This window comes from Nothoprocta perdicaria, unplaced genomic scaffold (genome assembly GCF_003342845.1).
Source record: "Nothoprocta perdicaria isolate Ctin4 unplaced genomic scaffold, notPer1 scaffold_43, whole genome shotgun sequence".
Classification (NCBI taxonomy): Eukaryota; Metazoa; Chordata; class Aves; order Tinamiformes; family Tinamidae; genus Nothoprocta; species Nothoprocta perdicaria.
In genome coordinates, this window is record NW_020455677.1 from 3,238,969 (window position 1) to 3,254,763 (window position 15,795).

At 39.1% G+C, this 15,795-nt stretch overlaps 1 protein-coding gene across 2 annotated transcripts in view; it reads right to left on the reverse strand.

The window, feature by feature from the left end:
- Window positions 1-15,109, reverse strand: part of SRBD1 (S1 RNA binding domain 1) — a 119,212-nt gene extending 104,103 nt beyond the window's left edge. The window contains exons 1-10 of one of the 2 annotated variants that reach the window (XM_026046288.1): window positions 15,029-15,109; window positions 10,991-11,107; window positions 9,700-9,782; window positions 9,070-9,235; window positions 8,070-8,435; window positions 6,425-6,591; window positions 5,460-5,577; window positions 5,184-5,322; window positions 2,280-2,376; window positions 1,346-1,481 (exon numbers count right to left, since the gene is read on the reverse strand). In XM_026046288.1, coding sequence (XP_025902073.1) covers window positions 1,346-1,481; window positions 2,280-2,376; window positions 5,184-5,322; window positions 5,460-5,577; window positions 6,425-6,591; window positions 8,070-8,435; window positions 9,070-9,235; window positions 9,700-9,782 — 1,272 coding nt within the window. In that variant the 5' untranslated portion in view covers window positions 10,991-11,107; window positions 15,029-15,109. Of the gene's footprint in view, window positions 1-1,345; window positions 1,482-2,279; window positions 2,377-5,183; window positions 5,323-5,459; window positions 5,578-6,424; window positions 6,592-8,069; window positions 8,436-9,069; window positions 9,236-9,699; window positions 9,783-10,990; window positions 11,108-13,686; window positions 13,735-15,028 lie in introns of those variants that run through there. The other variant, XM_026046289.1, reaches the window with a different exon arrangement.
- Between the last annotated feature and the right edge of the window lie 686 nt (window positions 15,110-15,795).

Below are 15,795 nucleotides of genomic sequence, written 5' to 3' on the forward strand. Positions count from 1 at the left end.
GAAAGAAACAGAGATTTTGACTTAATCCTAACATCCAATAGACACAATGGGGACACATCCCGCATGAGAAGCGGCACAGTCACACAGGCAGGATCTGGTTTCCAGCCCTGGCTCTCCCAATCCAGTCTTCCCTATGCAACATGGAAACAAGAAGCAGCAGAACTCTCCTTTAGAGGAAAGTAAATCATATTGCCATCATCTCAGAAAATATTTGCACTCCAGCATCATTCACTCACTATGTTAGAAACGCTAAATGTTCTGTGGYGGCCAAAGTGTTCAAATACTCGTTTATCACAAAAGCAGGCAGAGGGGAAAAAAAAAAGATACTGGAAAAAAAAAAGGATAAATCCTGAAGTTACTGATATTTTCAGTCGAAATCATCAAAAAAAAGTTTCTTTAAGCTCTGCAGCTGTGATGGAAAGGAGAGATGGTTGATCTGACACTCACAGCTGGCAGCTTACAAGGCCACGGTCACTCAGCAGCGAGATCTCTTCATCCATCACTCCTTCTCTTGGTCATAGAGATCTGGGCCTGCAGCTGGGCACAAACCCAAGGTGCTTTACAGAGGCAACACTGCAGAGCTGCCAAACATATCCCTGTTTGCACGAGCTAGTGCATGGGACACTCCTCAGAGCCTATTCATTTGGGTTCCTTCTGCAAGAAGCTGCTGCTGAGGAGAGCTGCTTTTATAGGGCATCTTGGAGAGCTGCTTTTATAGGGCATCTTCCAGCTCAATTATTTTTCTAAGAGTTTGCCCTAGTGCTTTTCACCAGTTACACTTGCAGATTTAGAGCCAAACAGGTCAGAGCACTCTGACCATAGGAGCAGTGTGAGCTGACTCAGCAGCACAGCAAACACCCAAAGGCAACAGAGGCAGCTGATCCGAAYCCGCCTCCACAGCACACACTAACCAAACAGTTTCCACTACCCTGCAATGCCCCAAATAACCATGACCCTATCCCTGCAGTGGATAACTCGTCACTSAGCCATTATCCCAATTCCCATAACACTAGATAAGCATTTTACACCAGCGGGAAAGACGGAGGGAAGGAGGAAGAGGGAAGCACATCATTTATAACCCTATAGAAAATAAATCGCACCAATATAGAAATCTCTGCTGCTAGCCAAACTGTTATGTTTGCTTACTAAGAATCAGTTAGACAACAAACACTCCTCTGCTCCATTTCTTATGACAGCCCTTGAGTTTAGTCCTGTATTCCAAGAAACCACAAGTCTCCATTATCTTTCGCAGCTGAAATGTAAAATCAAATCATAGTAAAATCATTTTTAAAGCAACAAAATTCAAAAGGAAAGGCAACAAATAACAGTAATTTTGTAGGTGTACCTGATGATGCTGAATGTTCTTTATACTACAAGAAAACTCATGGTATAGTTGGAATTTATCAATATCTTTCTCATTTATATTTTTGGAGGATGCCTTTGCCAGGGCTGACTGGATAGAAATGTATCTTTGTTGACATCTAAATACAAGAAACAAAATGTTAACGATTTTTTTAAACAAGAAACAGGTGTTCGCATTAAGTACAAATAAAGTTTGTAACTTATGAGTAGACTACATCAACTCCATAATAATGCAGAAGTGTATTACATATGTAATGCTGAGACAGAAATGACTATACCGATGGATACATACCGAGGGAGGAAAGCAGACTTCAGAAAATGCAGACCSAAGCCTTTTCATGAAAGGCAAGTTACCAAAAAGCCAATTTATCTGCACTTCAGTTTGGTCTCTTAAAAACTTGTATGAAGTTTAGGAAGTTGCAACAACAACAAAAGTTATAAAAGTAGTCTACATATTGCAAAAACAACATTGCCTCTACATCTACRCAATGTGAGATTTCCCTTATAGTTTGTTACTTTTCCTTTATAGATCACTTGCAACTGCTCAAGACAGTCCCACCTGCAACAAGGCTATATAAAATTCTGCTCTCTTTAGGAATTGCAACATCTTGCAATGTTCACAGGTGGATTTATCCACTGCAGACAGGCAGAAAGGCCAAGGATCTTGAGCACGAGTGAAGGAATAGGCATAATACAATCACAGAACCATAGAATCCTTAAGGTTGGGAGGGACCTGTATGGATCATCTAGTCCAAACCCCCTGCACATGCAGGGTCACCCACAGCATGTGGCACAGGGTGGCCTCAGTGTAAAACCATTTCCACACGATTAGAAAAGAGCAAATTGTGTATCTGCACACTAGCAGACCGAGTTTTATCATGCAATCTGGAAAGCTTAAAAAGTAAATCCAAGCTTACAGTTTCCTGATGAAATCCAGCGTGTCTTTATCTTTTGCAAACATGTCAGCTAAAATATGTTGTACTCCAGCTTCTACTTCCTGGATGGTTGAAAGTCCTTAGAAGAAARAAAATGTTCAGTAACTATAAGAAGGCTAAACTGACAAAGTACTTTACAGAATTGCATAAGCACAAAGAAATATCCTTAAACGTATACAAGCTGAAAGAAAATCAATACAAGATGTTTGACTCATTTGCTCGGCTGTCATAGGATTTTTTCCCACTTGTTTTCAMTCTGCTCTCCCCTAGACTGGATAATGCCTTGCAAAAGGTTCTGAAGAAAGTGCACAGTTCTGATAACCACTAACTTTCTGGAATTCACAAGTGCTAGCCTGTTTGAGCCAAAGCTCTGGCTTCCATTCTTAGGTTAGGGCACATGGAAGAAAATAGAAAAAAAAATCCCATATTTGTCTTCTCTAGATGATTCGTTATTTTTCACATATCTTTAAAACAGTCTCTCATTCCATATCTACCTCCCCATAGTGTTTTGAAAATATCTATTCGCAGGTTTTTTTTTTCCCCCCCCCACTCTCTCACTGCACTTTTTTTTTTTTTTTTTTTATTTCTGTGCTTAACTTGAAATAACCTTTTGGAACAGGAAACTAATCAGGAATAGCCTCTGGGTCACACCAGAGATACTTAGGACCATACTGACTTTTTATGTGGTAYACCACCTTATTCCCCATCGTCCTGTTACCAATCTTTTAAAGTAAAAAGGACACTCTGAGTACAACTCTTCATTGAGCTGTCCGAACTACTATTATTACTTCAGAACCCCATGTTGTCGATATTTGTCCTTTCAGTGCACTGGAAACCAAAGGCATGTACTTGGATAGACTGTTCACATATTTAGCTAATTGGGGCATTCTATATTTAAGTAAATTCATTGTTCTAGGCATTTACACATMCTATCTCTGTTTATCTTGAAGGCTWSWAGGTTATTCTGGCAACTATCATTTGATTATAGCAACATATTCCCCTAATAAATAAGAAAAGCAGCTATGCAAAGCCAGGTTTGTAGTATTCAAAACCCTGCTCTGTACCAAGCTATAGAGCAGGAAATTACATTTATTTCTTCTTGCCTTTTCCTAAAAAAGGGGAAGCTAAACTTACCTACCAGAAAGAAAATACAAATATGAGAATAAGCATTTAACAATACATTTTTAAATCTTGACAAGATCAGAAGTTGCGAAACTTCTCTCTTCCGTTCCACAAGTTAGTGTTTGGTATGGTAAAAGTAACATAAGAAAGGAACATAAAGCTGAGAAAACAGGGATTATAAACACGAATTATATTGAATATTATTACGAGGCACTCAGATATCACAGATAAGTACTAAAAATGTGTGAAATGAAACAGCCTTTTTTAATTCTAGCCCCAAAGCTGAATGACATACCACAGGATGACGCCAGTGAGGATGAAAGAAATAATTAGAAAGCTCCCCTTGAACAACACAGCTCACAAGGGTACTTAAGTAATACCCATTGTAAAAAGAGTACATGATTATCTAATTCAAGTAATACTTGAACATACATACATAGAATGAAGTAAACTTGTTTTAATAATTTTCAAATACATGACTGAAACATGAACAGTTGCTTTTATTTCAAAATATTTTTAGTAGAAGCTTAAGTAAAAATTAAAATTTTAGAAAAATAGAATATTAATAACCAAATGAAAACTTTCCTGCAGAACAAAGAACTGATCCTTTCAACTTCAAAAATCTTCTCCGATTAAGCTGCATATATGCTGTCAAACTGATTCCCAAGCTAATAAAAGTGACCCAGTTCCYATGTGTATTTAATTTCTAATGCATCCTTCAAACAAAAAGACATTATATAAACCTAAGTTGCACTATTTTCAGCACAAAGCTGAAAATAGGTGTAACCAATCTCAAAAATTGAGATGTTTATGCTGCAAGAAACAGCAGTCCCTTCTGAATACATACTAAAAGATTCCCCTCTTAAGACTCTGCCAGAATAGTCAGCTATGTGGTTGCAACATGCTGCTTTACGGAATAATGATATATTCTAAAATACAATAATTCAATGATCAGAAAATTTGTAAAATGATTTTCAATGTCAAAGTAGGTTCACTTTATAAATAATATTTAAGCAAAAGGGCAACTTAGGCTGGAAGTCTGGTTTAACAAATATATGATAAAATTCAAAAGGTAAAACCATAGCACAGGAGAGAAGAAAAACATTTCTCTATTTAGAACCATACAGAAGACTGCAACATGGTTGATTTTTTTTTGTCAGAGATTGCCCCCTACAGATTCACCCATAGTTGCATTTAAAACAGAAGTCTATAGTCTAGGAATGCCACAATCATATAAATTAAGTTTCTGCTCATATTTTAGAGATTATATTTTCTGTAACCGTTACTGCCATCCAGAAGTCATCTAACTGTCATCCTACTGCCCTCTCAGCCACTAGGGCCAATTTGCACTAAGATATTCTTTAATGGGTGACAGTTGCTTCAGTGAAGAGTATGAACATAAACCCTTTATAAAATCCTTGTCAAATTATCAGTTAATCATTCAAATTGGAACCATGGACGGTGTGCAGGGCAGTTCTCTCTTTCCTACAACCAAATACAGACTTGAACTATCTTCTAGTGTCTCCAGGCCTCTTTTTAAGGTATAGCACAATAATCACCATTTGAATACAAAAGACAGGAAACRAAGGATAACTATGCCTCTAAATTCAAATATTCCTGCAGCTTGCTGAAATATTTGGAATGGGAAATTTAAAACAGTTGTATAACTTCTAAGAACTTATGTGCAACTAAAAACATTTAAAACCTTTTAAAACCATTTTGAGGCATTCAAGACATTACTGCTCAGGGAATTGGAGTGCTTACCTTTGATATTGGGTTTAATGTAAGAAAAGAGATTGAGTTCCATAGGATTCTGCAGGAGAGACAGAGCAGCAGGTTCTAATCCCAGCTGCTTTGCTCGCTGGGCTTTGGTGCCTTTACTCCCAGTTTTATAAGGTGCAGACTTAAAAGAAAGAAAAACCCTGTTATTAAAAGGCAGAGAAATATCCCAGTCATGCTATATACCTTTTATTATGCATTATTTAATTGTGCAAGATTGCATTTAACTGAAAAATGATCTAAAAAGACTAATATACTGACCACGTGGTCCAATTCTTCCAAAGTTCTGCAGTTTAACAGTGCTGTTGACAGGCCTCCTGATAATTTTCCTTCTTTCTTCAGCTTCTGCATCACTACATGGGTCTTCTTTGCAACAGTACTAAAACACAAGAGATAACATTAATAGTCATATTTCACCGTGGAACTTCAAGTACTATTTGCTGTGACTCTGCCTCTTACACTGCTGAAGTAGTGTAGTTGCTCTCTGAATATCCTGCAAGGGTGAACTGTGTGTCAACGTTCAATAAAACAACTGTGATAATTCAAGAAAATTCCTATTTCTCTTACTTCTCTCTTACTTCAAGTAGTTCAAAACAATACCAAAATATCTTGTGGTAGGTTTAAGAAAAAATGTACAAACAAGGGTGGGAATTATTCCTGTTAAGATATATATACACATATTTGTACAAGGTGACCAGTCTAAAAGCCAAATAAAAAGCTCTAAGTAAAGTGCATGTTGATGAGCACTGCCAGCTGTAATTCACAGCATGGCAGTTCCACAGGCTCTAGTACAAGGCACCAGATTTTAAACTCTTAGACCTTCAATAGGGTGTGTATGACAACATCCAACACAAGCAGACAATGTAAGTATTTTGTTATCAATCCATTTACTTGTCAGGACAAGAACTATCTCAGGCCACATTCCCTCTCTGGAAAAAATCTCCTGCTAAGGGGTAGCCCTGGATTAAAAGGGGGAAAGACAAAGAGTTGACAGAACATCTCACAATCTGTTCCCTCATCATCTCAAGAACACAGAGCTGCCCTGCAGCAGGCTGCACGGGCTACTTGTTTGTTGTTGCGGTTTTAAATTGTGCTGTAGAGTCCCTTTATAAACACAGTATGTCCAAAATGCCATAACACAAGAGCAAACACAGAGGCAGCAGTTGGCCAATATTTCCCTCCCCTTTTTCCTCTTTCCATCCCCTTCCCTGTATCAACTTACTCACCGTAGCTCTTCCAGCGTCTGCTGTATTTCTCTCAAGGCATCAGCCTCCAGATTATTGATGAGYTCTTTTCGATAACGAGCAATAAAAGGAATTGTGTTTTCTTCTTGAAAGAGGCGAATTAAGTTGGCACATACCCACGGTTCAGCACTTGTTCTTTCTGACAAGGCCTGCCACAAGAAAATGAACCATTTTGGAAAGGTGTTAGACTCCAGGTGCAAAACGAATCCCAGGAAAACAGGTTGACTAGCAGGGACTGTTGCTCTCGGACAGGATGCTGGGCTTCCCGTGCATCCTGCCACCACAGCTGGTGCTTTAAGGACACACAGCAACCAGTGCTTCCAGAAACTGGGGACTAAGAGAGAAAATTCAAAAAGGAAGGTCTCTTGGGATCAGGGCAAACCAATCATAGCTGAAGTATACAAATACTAATTAAGTTGATTCTCTTGACAAAGTTAAAAAAAAAGTCAGAAAGACGACAAACTGCCAACAACTTAAAACTTGGATTAAAAAAATGCCAATAATTAGAAACTATAACAATGCTACCAAGGACTTCAATATGAATCAAGCCTCATGAAACTAAATATGATTTTGTACAAATGGGGCTTTCTAATTATATAGTTATAGCATATGTAAAAAGGAAATGAGGATAAATGCAAATATAGCCATTTAGTTTATGTTATCTTAAAAACATTTTAAGTATTTTGAGCTGTTTGTTGACAGTTATTACAAGCTGCTGATTTTAAGCCCTTTAAAAAGTTCTACTCTGAAGAATAGAAATATAACAACTCCTGTACAGTCATATTCACTCTATTTAGAACAGTAATATATTTATGGTTATAAAATGTATACTCCTTCATAGTAATCTACACAGCTAATTCTAGCTAGTAGCATACGGCACAAAAACAAGTTTCACTGTAGCAATCCAAAAGATCAAATCCTCCATCTTTACCTCCAGGAATATTCTAAAAGACTCACAAACAGTATTTTATACCTATCCTAAGCATAGCAGCAAGTATAACAAGATGTACCCAATCTACTCCCCATTCTATTCATACCAAAATGTTCCATAGGCACATCCAGCGGGCCRGAGCAAAATCTATTCTAGAGCTGTCTTCATTTGAAGGGCTGCAAAGTGAACAGCCTACAGAAAAACATCTCTCCCCGATGTCACTGTTGTTCCAAAAATCTGGACAACCTAATTATTCTACAACCTAATATACTAACTACTGAATCCTACAGTTAGGTTAGCGAGGACACACCAGCCAAATCCTAACTTCTGGAAATCATGCACAGTGGCATCCCAGATCTATTGACATTTATTCCTGGAGGATTTTCAGCTGACCACACTATCTAAAAGAAACACGTCATGTTACAGAAGAAATGTACGATAAAACACAGGCAAGCTTTGTACTACAAACTGCATAAATCTGGGATATTAACATTAGGTTCAAGTTTTAAACTGTGACATCCCCCAACTCACTTAGACTTATCAAGACAGCTTTCATAGAGGTTAAATGACTATTTAATAGCCAAGAGGTCCAATGAGGTCAGGAGGACTCCAACTGTACCTTAGATTTCAAGTGCTAACTGCATAAAGAAATGGTTTCACTAATACCTCAGAGAAAAGGATGAGAGACTGACACACCTGTACAATGTCCCAGTTCATTTCAAATTCTTCTTTTATTCTGTTGCCTCCCGCATGTTTTACTGGCTTTCCTTCAGGACACGTAGCTGACTTCATCTTCTTAGAAGGTGGTTCATCAAATGTAAAGTCTTCCTCAGGTTGTTCATGTTTCACTTGCTTTGCCACCACAGGAACACTGGTTGAGGGTTTCTCATCACTCTCTAAGCTGTTTAAGTTCTTCCCTGGGAATGAATTTAATTGCGTTTTAGGCACTTCTGATTTTTTATTTAAAGTTTTCAGAGTAGCGCCTACATCTTCTTCCTTAAGCTTTGAAAGATGCACTCCATCTCTACTATCTTCTGGAGGAGCAATAGGCAAGGATACATCCTGGGGAGAAGAAGAAAAAAAAAGATCACCACTCAGACCTTGTTAAGCACCAACTCACATAAACTGGTTCAATGGCATTTCAATCAAATCTATCAATTGATCCAATAACATTTCAATCAATCTGACTTGACARTGGACATAATTTTACCAAGTTCCTCTGCCTGGCAAGCAAATGTCAAATGAAGAAAAGTAACTTCTATCAAAATTGTATCTTATATTCACCTTCATCAACTGYCATCCTCAAACAGCCATGCAAGGAAACATATACATAAGACCTTGCTTTGGCCCAGCTGGTCAACAACGCAACTTGGAGATCAGAGACATTAGTGTCACAAGTTTTCTTTGTGGGAAGGAAAATACTTCTGTTAACTTACTGCTGTTCAACAAGATCTTTAGGGAAAACTATGGCACTAATCACTAGGTAAAGTTTTAAAAYACGTGCCCTTAGATTCAAGTCGCTTAACACTCAGGAAAGACAAGTTCATCAGATACACCAACCATTTATTGCGTGGAATCAGACAAGCTGATGACTTAGAGTCAAGTAACCAACTGAACTGGAGTAAGAAAAATTTTGTTTATATTCTACTTGCAGTCCACAGTAATTGTGTGTCTCTTGCTTGTGAACAATACTCACCAATTCCTCTTTTATTGCTATCTTCTTGACCCTTTTCCTGGACACAGTTGGCTTTGGAACAGCAACTTTTTTAGGTTTTGGCTCATTTTTCTTTGGCAACCGAGGCTTCTTAGCAATTTTGCTTTTTGGCTCCCACTCCTCCTCTTCCTCCTCCGACTCAGAGCTCCTGGAAAACAAATGAATAAACAGCATTGCTTGTGAGAAGCGTGAAAACAAGCCAGTSCAGATTATTCCTGGCATAAGAGAAAGCACCCAGGAGGGGAAAGCAAAAGGTAGACAGACTCAATAAACACAGGTCTTTCATGCAGTGGCAGAGCTAATGCCTAGAACAAATTATTAAGCTTTCTTGAGGTGGGTCAGCAGGATGGGTACACACTTCATTCTGTTGGGACAACTGGCAATTCAGTCGCACATCATCTTCACTGTGAGCATGAAGTAGCAAGGATAATTTCTGTCTTACAAATTAACACAAGTTGTGTGTGCACTCATCTTTTCTTTAACAGCCTCAGAAATCAAGTATTGCTTTTAATGAAGCTGGAACAATTCTGCTTTGCACAAACATTTGAAAAATACATTTGGACTATACATGCACATCAAAAAAAATGACTATAAGATAAGAAGAAATCTTACGAATTAAGAAATGGAGATAATTCATCATCTTCTGATATAAGTGGTTTGGCTTCAGATTTCACCCTCCTTGGTAGAGATGACATCTGAAAGAGAGAAGGAAACAGAACATTTGGTTTAAGATGTTGAATCTCTTACTTAGCACTTTAACTCACTACTAAGCATATCTCTGCAACATCTTCACCAATCACAAGAATTTCTTCCAGAGTTTCTTTTCCTATTTCAGAAATATATATCTAAGAAAATAATACTAAGATAATATGAACTAATACCTAAGAATTTAGGTCACATTCAATAGTCTTCTCTGCTTTGCCAACAGACCAGCCAGTATCACTTTCAAATTACTTTTCTCCACAAGCAGAGGTGTTTTCTTGCACGTACAACTACCCCAATAAGTGCTTCTCGGATATACTCACACAATCACTAATACACTGTGATGTCCCTTCTTCCATTAAGCTTCTACAAAGTAAATTAAGATTCAAAAACAGTTAGCAGATTGTTTTGCTGTGGTAACTAATTTATCAAGATCTCTCTGTATATCACTCTATAAAAACATTCAACAAGTTTCCATGAAGACCACGACCACCTTTCTTCATTTGCCTGCTTCTGGTTTCTAATTCTCTCCTTTGCACCTTAACCATCAAATTATTTTAGCTTATCCTAAGTAGAAAACAAAGCTATAAAGACACTTTTTCACAGCATTTCTCCAGCCAAATAGAAGTCTCTGACCTTCTCCTGATATGAGATTCATACCTACAATAGTTGTGGTTTTAGTTATCATTTTTTGGATTTTTGGCAATGGTTAGTGCCAAATGTTTAAAGTCCCTGGTACAGTTCATTCCTACTCTACTCTCCAAACCTCATCCCCAAATAACTTTTAGCCCCTTGACCTTCAAGTCAGCACTGTTATAGTAGGTGCAAGCCTTTAAGTTCCACATTTGCACAAACTCAATACGCTGCTTTGCAGGGTGCCCTTTAACTCACAGGCAAACAGCCCTTTAAGTCAAGTTCAAGCACTAGAAACAATCATTATAAATGACTTTCAGCAGTTTTCCTTTCCAAATAGCACCAGAAATTGCTTAAGCAACAGTTTTTAACACCACAGTGGAAGAGGTATAATCAAAGAGCTCTAGCTTGCTTGCAAAATGCTGCCTTCTGGCAAACATCATGGTCAGAAGCAGGTCAGTTCCCCAGTGCTGTTCCAATCACTCAAATATCATCATGTGCAAGATTAGAAAACAGGTTGGAGCCCTGACATTAGAAATTTCCAGAAAAGAGAAGCTGTTTTACTTACCTTATTAGCTTTCCCAGTAACTTCTCTTCTTCACTATCAGTTCAGAGACACCTGCAACTTCACACAGCCACTCTGATGTTTTGCTTTGCTTCTTACAGCAGAATAGTCATCATAACCCTGCATTAATTAGATATTTATCCCTGTTACCTCAGAAGCAGCAAAACAATGTTTTCAATTCTCTTATCTTTTTGTARGCATTGGAACACCTTTCACATAGTCAAGCTCCACAGTTCTCTCCATTTCTCAGCTATGCATTTAGTGTAAAATATCTTTATCRTGCGTATTGAGCTAATCTAAATGATTTTGTTTAACACAACAGACAATTTTGAGAGCTAGCAATTTAAACACTCTAATCAGCTTCTTGGTAATTATTCGTAAACCTTAGCAAAGAAAATCCCAACAAGCACATTCCCCTTAGATGCACTCCTCTCAAAATCCCCCTATTAATCTGGGATACCTACCACTGTARCAAAATATTTTAAGCTTAGGAAAAAACAAAAACAGAACAAGTAAAAGCAAAGCCTCATCCTGAAGATTTTTTTTTCTGATAATATTTCCCTCTCACCCAAAGAGGCCAATAGCAGATAAATCTGTCTTCTGTCACACTCATCAATATTTTGCCAGCTCTTACACAGACTTAGTAAGATGTTAAAGATGGCCTCAGGTATATTAACTAAATTTGAAGTTAATTATATTATTAATCTGCTCAGTTTTCTTGAGAAAAGTGGTAATTGGGTTTCTAAAGATTTCATCCCTGCACTTCAAAGTTAATTTAGACTAAGGTAAGACATGCATCTAAATCACAATACTTATTCTGAAAGAAGTCCATGAAGAAACCAGCCACGATCAGAAGCTACAACAGACTTCCACCCATGAAAATTAAAGCCCAARAGCACATGCCAGAAGAACATCAAACACAGGGTATAGGAAAGGGACAAAATAAGTCATATTTCAGTGAGAGGTGGGACCCCATCATAACCACATCCCCTTCACGGACAAAACTAGAGAAAAAAGATACTTCATAGAAACATAATCTTGCAGTTGCTACACATATTCTTTTTGTTTACAAAGAATAATTTTTTTGATTCAACTCCACAAAAATGCTTCTGATTTGATTCCAAATTGCCAGACAGCTGCCTGCTAAATTTTCCTCCTAAGCCTCCTGCACTGGAGGGTGCAAACACCTACAATTAATGACTAAGAAAAACATTTCTTCTGTGATTCAGCACAGGGAGGCAGGGAAGGGGATGAAAAAGCAGCAAGCCTAAATGCCACTGATGATGCTATATAAATATTATAGAACATGATTATTTTTCCAAGTGCAAGTCATCTGAAGGGAGGAAGGAAGAATCAAGCAACAGACGAATGCAGACGTCCTTCTCATGGGGCATCTAGCAGGTCAATGGCACTGGCTRCACAGCAAAGCAATCTACAAGTTCCTGCCTGTGCCATGCGTGACTTTGGCTGGAATGTGGTTTGGTCCCTTATCTTGCAGGGTGGACCTTCTGGGAGGAGGAAAATAAAGGCCATCCCACTCACATGTTTAGCGGGCTGGGAACACCTTGATACACCCTGCCACAGCACAAGGATCAGGGCAATGCGAAGCTGGCCACTTAGCTCCTAGAATATTTGCAAGATATATAAGCTCCTAGAATATTTGCAGCCTGAGTGATAAAACTGGCTTTAGTGCTTCCTTTTCTGCATCCTCCAAGTACCCATTCCGAATCCGCTGAAGGGCTACACGTGTAGCATTATATCCTGAGGAAAGATTCTATAGAATCTCTATTTATCTCTTTTCCACATGCAGAAAATTACCATAGCTGTAGCAGAGCCAGTTACACGGAGGACTGCTTCTCAAAGCAATGAAGAGCTACCTATTTCAACCCAAGAGAAGTAAGAACTACTTTTTCTGCCTCCTGTGTGTTCAGCACTGATGTACCCTATGGCCGATGCTTGAAGTGTGKGGGTACTGGAGAGGTCTGCAGCAGCTGAAGGACATCAACACACAGCATCCAGYGAGTTACCTAACCACACTGCACGGGAGTGCATGGGCTTGGCCCATGGAGCACTGGGCCCCCGTAGCTCTGTTCTAGCAGCAATCCCAGTACCTGAGGCCAAGCAACTTCCAAATGAGGTTTGCAAAGTTTTTTTGTTTTTGTCTATTGACAGAAACTTGGCAGTAATTAAAATACGCTGTTTCTGGAGGAGAGAGTTATTAACCAACATCTTAACAACACTATCTAACTTCTGGGCCAGACAGCTGGATCCGTAAGTTGAGAACTCCGGCCTCTCACAACCATTTTAACTCTCGACTCCTTTTTCGCCTCAAATCTGTTGAGATACCACATTTTGCCTCAGCACAACAGGCTGAAATTCTAATTGAGATCCTTCATACCAGACCCTTGGCCACATTCGGGCGAGTCAGAACTTTTCTGTTTACCCTTTCTCCAAACGAGACCTGGCAGCTTGAAGCCCCGCTCCCAGGGCGGCCTGAACCCCTCTGCTCGCCGCACTCAGCGGCCACCAAAGGCCGGGTTCACCCCAAGCCCAACAGCTCAAGCACGGCCTTCAAAAGGACCCCCCGTTTAAAAGGGGGACCTGCCAGGCTCAGCATGCTGGCCAGTGAAGAACTGAATCTATTCACACCATTACTAGTGTAGATAAATATTCTCTCCACCCAACGCAGTACAACACACCGCAGTGATCCCGATGGCTGTAAATAGGGCACTTCTCCCRATCCGGCAGCTACTCATGGAAATGGGCTAGTGCAGCGTGGTGTTGGGCCACACCAAGGACAAAGATCCCTCTTCTTCCAAACAGGAATTCCAGGCAGTGTGCAGACTGCAAGCAGGTTTAGGCTTTAAAGGGCTCACTAAGTTAAGCAGCCACCTGAGTTTCATTTAGAGACATTTAACAGCTGATATTCTCTTCATCCTCCCTAACCACAAAAAGATGCAACCCATTAAAAGTAAATTGGGCCAGATGTGAATTCAGGTGCCATCAGCAACAACTCACAGAAGGAAAACAAGTTTCTAAAGTCTTAATTTAAAAATAAGCACATGAAGCAAAAAAAAAAAAAAAAAAAAAAATGCTTCTTTCTTCCCCCTATCGTGTCCTCTCTATAACCAAGAAAACCCAGTGTTATCACAAGGCGGTTTTGTAACTAAGCTATTAGAGCAACAATTTTCAAAATCAGAAATTGCTCCAGTAATCTTAACAATTTGTCATATCTTTTACAACGTATTCTAGAAAGTAAGATTGTACTTTTAAAAGTTAAAGAATATATTTGCAACATAATTAAGTGATGCCACTATGGTAAACTTAAATYTCAAAACTGTACTACACAGGTCACATAATTTTCTCATAAATAATAATAAAAAATAGATCTAAGTCTCCTCAATTTGATTGAATTACAATTCAGATAGCTGTTGTTTCTCATTGCAGAAGGCACAGCCTTAAAAAACTGCACATATGCACTCAGAAATCTTAAAAAAATAAATAAAAGAAAAAAAAGGATCTCTCCAGCAGAAAAGGAGAAAAGGGCAAGAAAATCTTTAAATATTTTCCTGAATTAATACAAAGTAATTTGTTTCTTCTGTGTCTATGTAGGAAGATCCTGCAACTTTGCTCTGGATGTTCTGCTTTTACAAATTGAAGCGAAAATAAGAAAAGGCCCAAACGCAAAAATTTGTTGAGTCACATATCTGCTTTAAATGACATAGTAGAGGTCAAAAAACAATTTACTAGAACACCAAATGTCCAAGGCAGGAAAAAAAAGCAGCATGCCTCTCTCAATGAGTGAATTTCAGTACATTATTARTAGYAGCTGAATGGCCAACTTTAATATTRGCTTCCAACACATTTTGTTTGCCATTTTAAGGTATTCAAACATTATAAGGATAAATCAAAATGTGAGTGAACTGTCAGCAGTGAAGAGGGGGAAAATAAAAGTGACAGCCGATATTGATTTATTATTCCAGACAGTTTTTAATCACCTGAAACAAATCCACTGAACTTCAAAATATAATTCCAACTTACTGGAATCCTTTTGAGGCTGAAGGGATGGAGAGCTCCCATAAAGTTTTGCTCAGAACAACTGGCGCAATAGACTTCCAAGGACTTTTCCTGCCCGGAACCAGTCAAGGCTGCCTGGGAAAGGAGTCACGAGCACAAGTCAGAAGACTGCAGAGCAACCCAAAAAACTGCAGTCAGAAAGAAGGAGACAGAGAGGGCACATACACAGGGAAGCTGCACCTACAAATCGAGAATCAAGAACAAAAAGGCTGATGATTTTTAGGAGATATTACAAAGTAATACCAAAAAGACAACCACTGTTACACCTTCAGAAAGCGCCCTCTGTTCTTAGTCTGTTCCAGTAATTGCCACTCTCCTTGGAGAAGGGAGCTGCATTAGGCAGCGATCCATCACTGAACCAGAGGAGGAGTGAACAGGAAGAGAAAGGACATATCCCAGTCCTACATCCTGGGCTAACATTTAACATCAATTTACTTGATGTACATAAAAACATACACAAGTTTATGTATTTTTTTTTAATCAATCTCAAACAATCAAGTGCTCCCATCACCAATGAAAGGAGCCAACACCATCGCACGCCAAGAGGGCAGAGGGTGCTTCTGATTCTCCAGCACAGGGCTGTGTCTGCTCCAGCCTTGCAAACCTGTCGTGGGGCAGCCCTGCCGGGCCAACCCGCCGTGGGGCAGCGCTGCTCCAGCGCAGCCAACCCGCCGTGGGGCAGCGCTGCTCCAGCCCGGCCAACCCGCCGTGGGGCAGCGCTGCCAGCCACC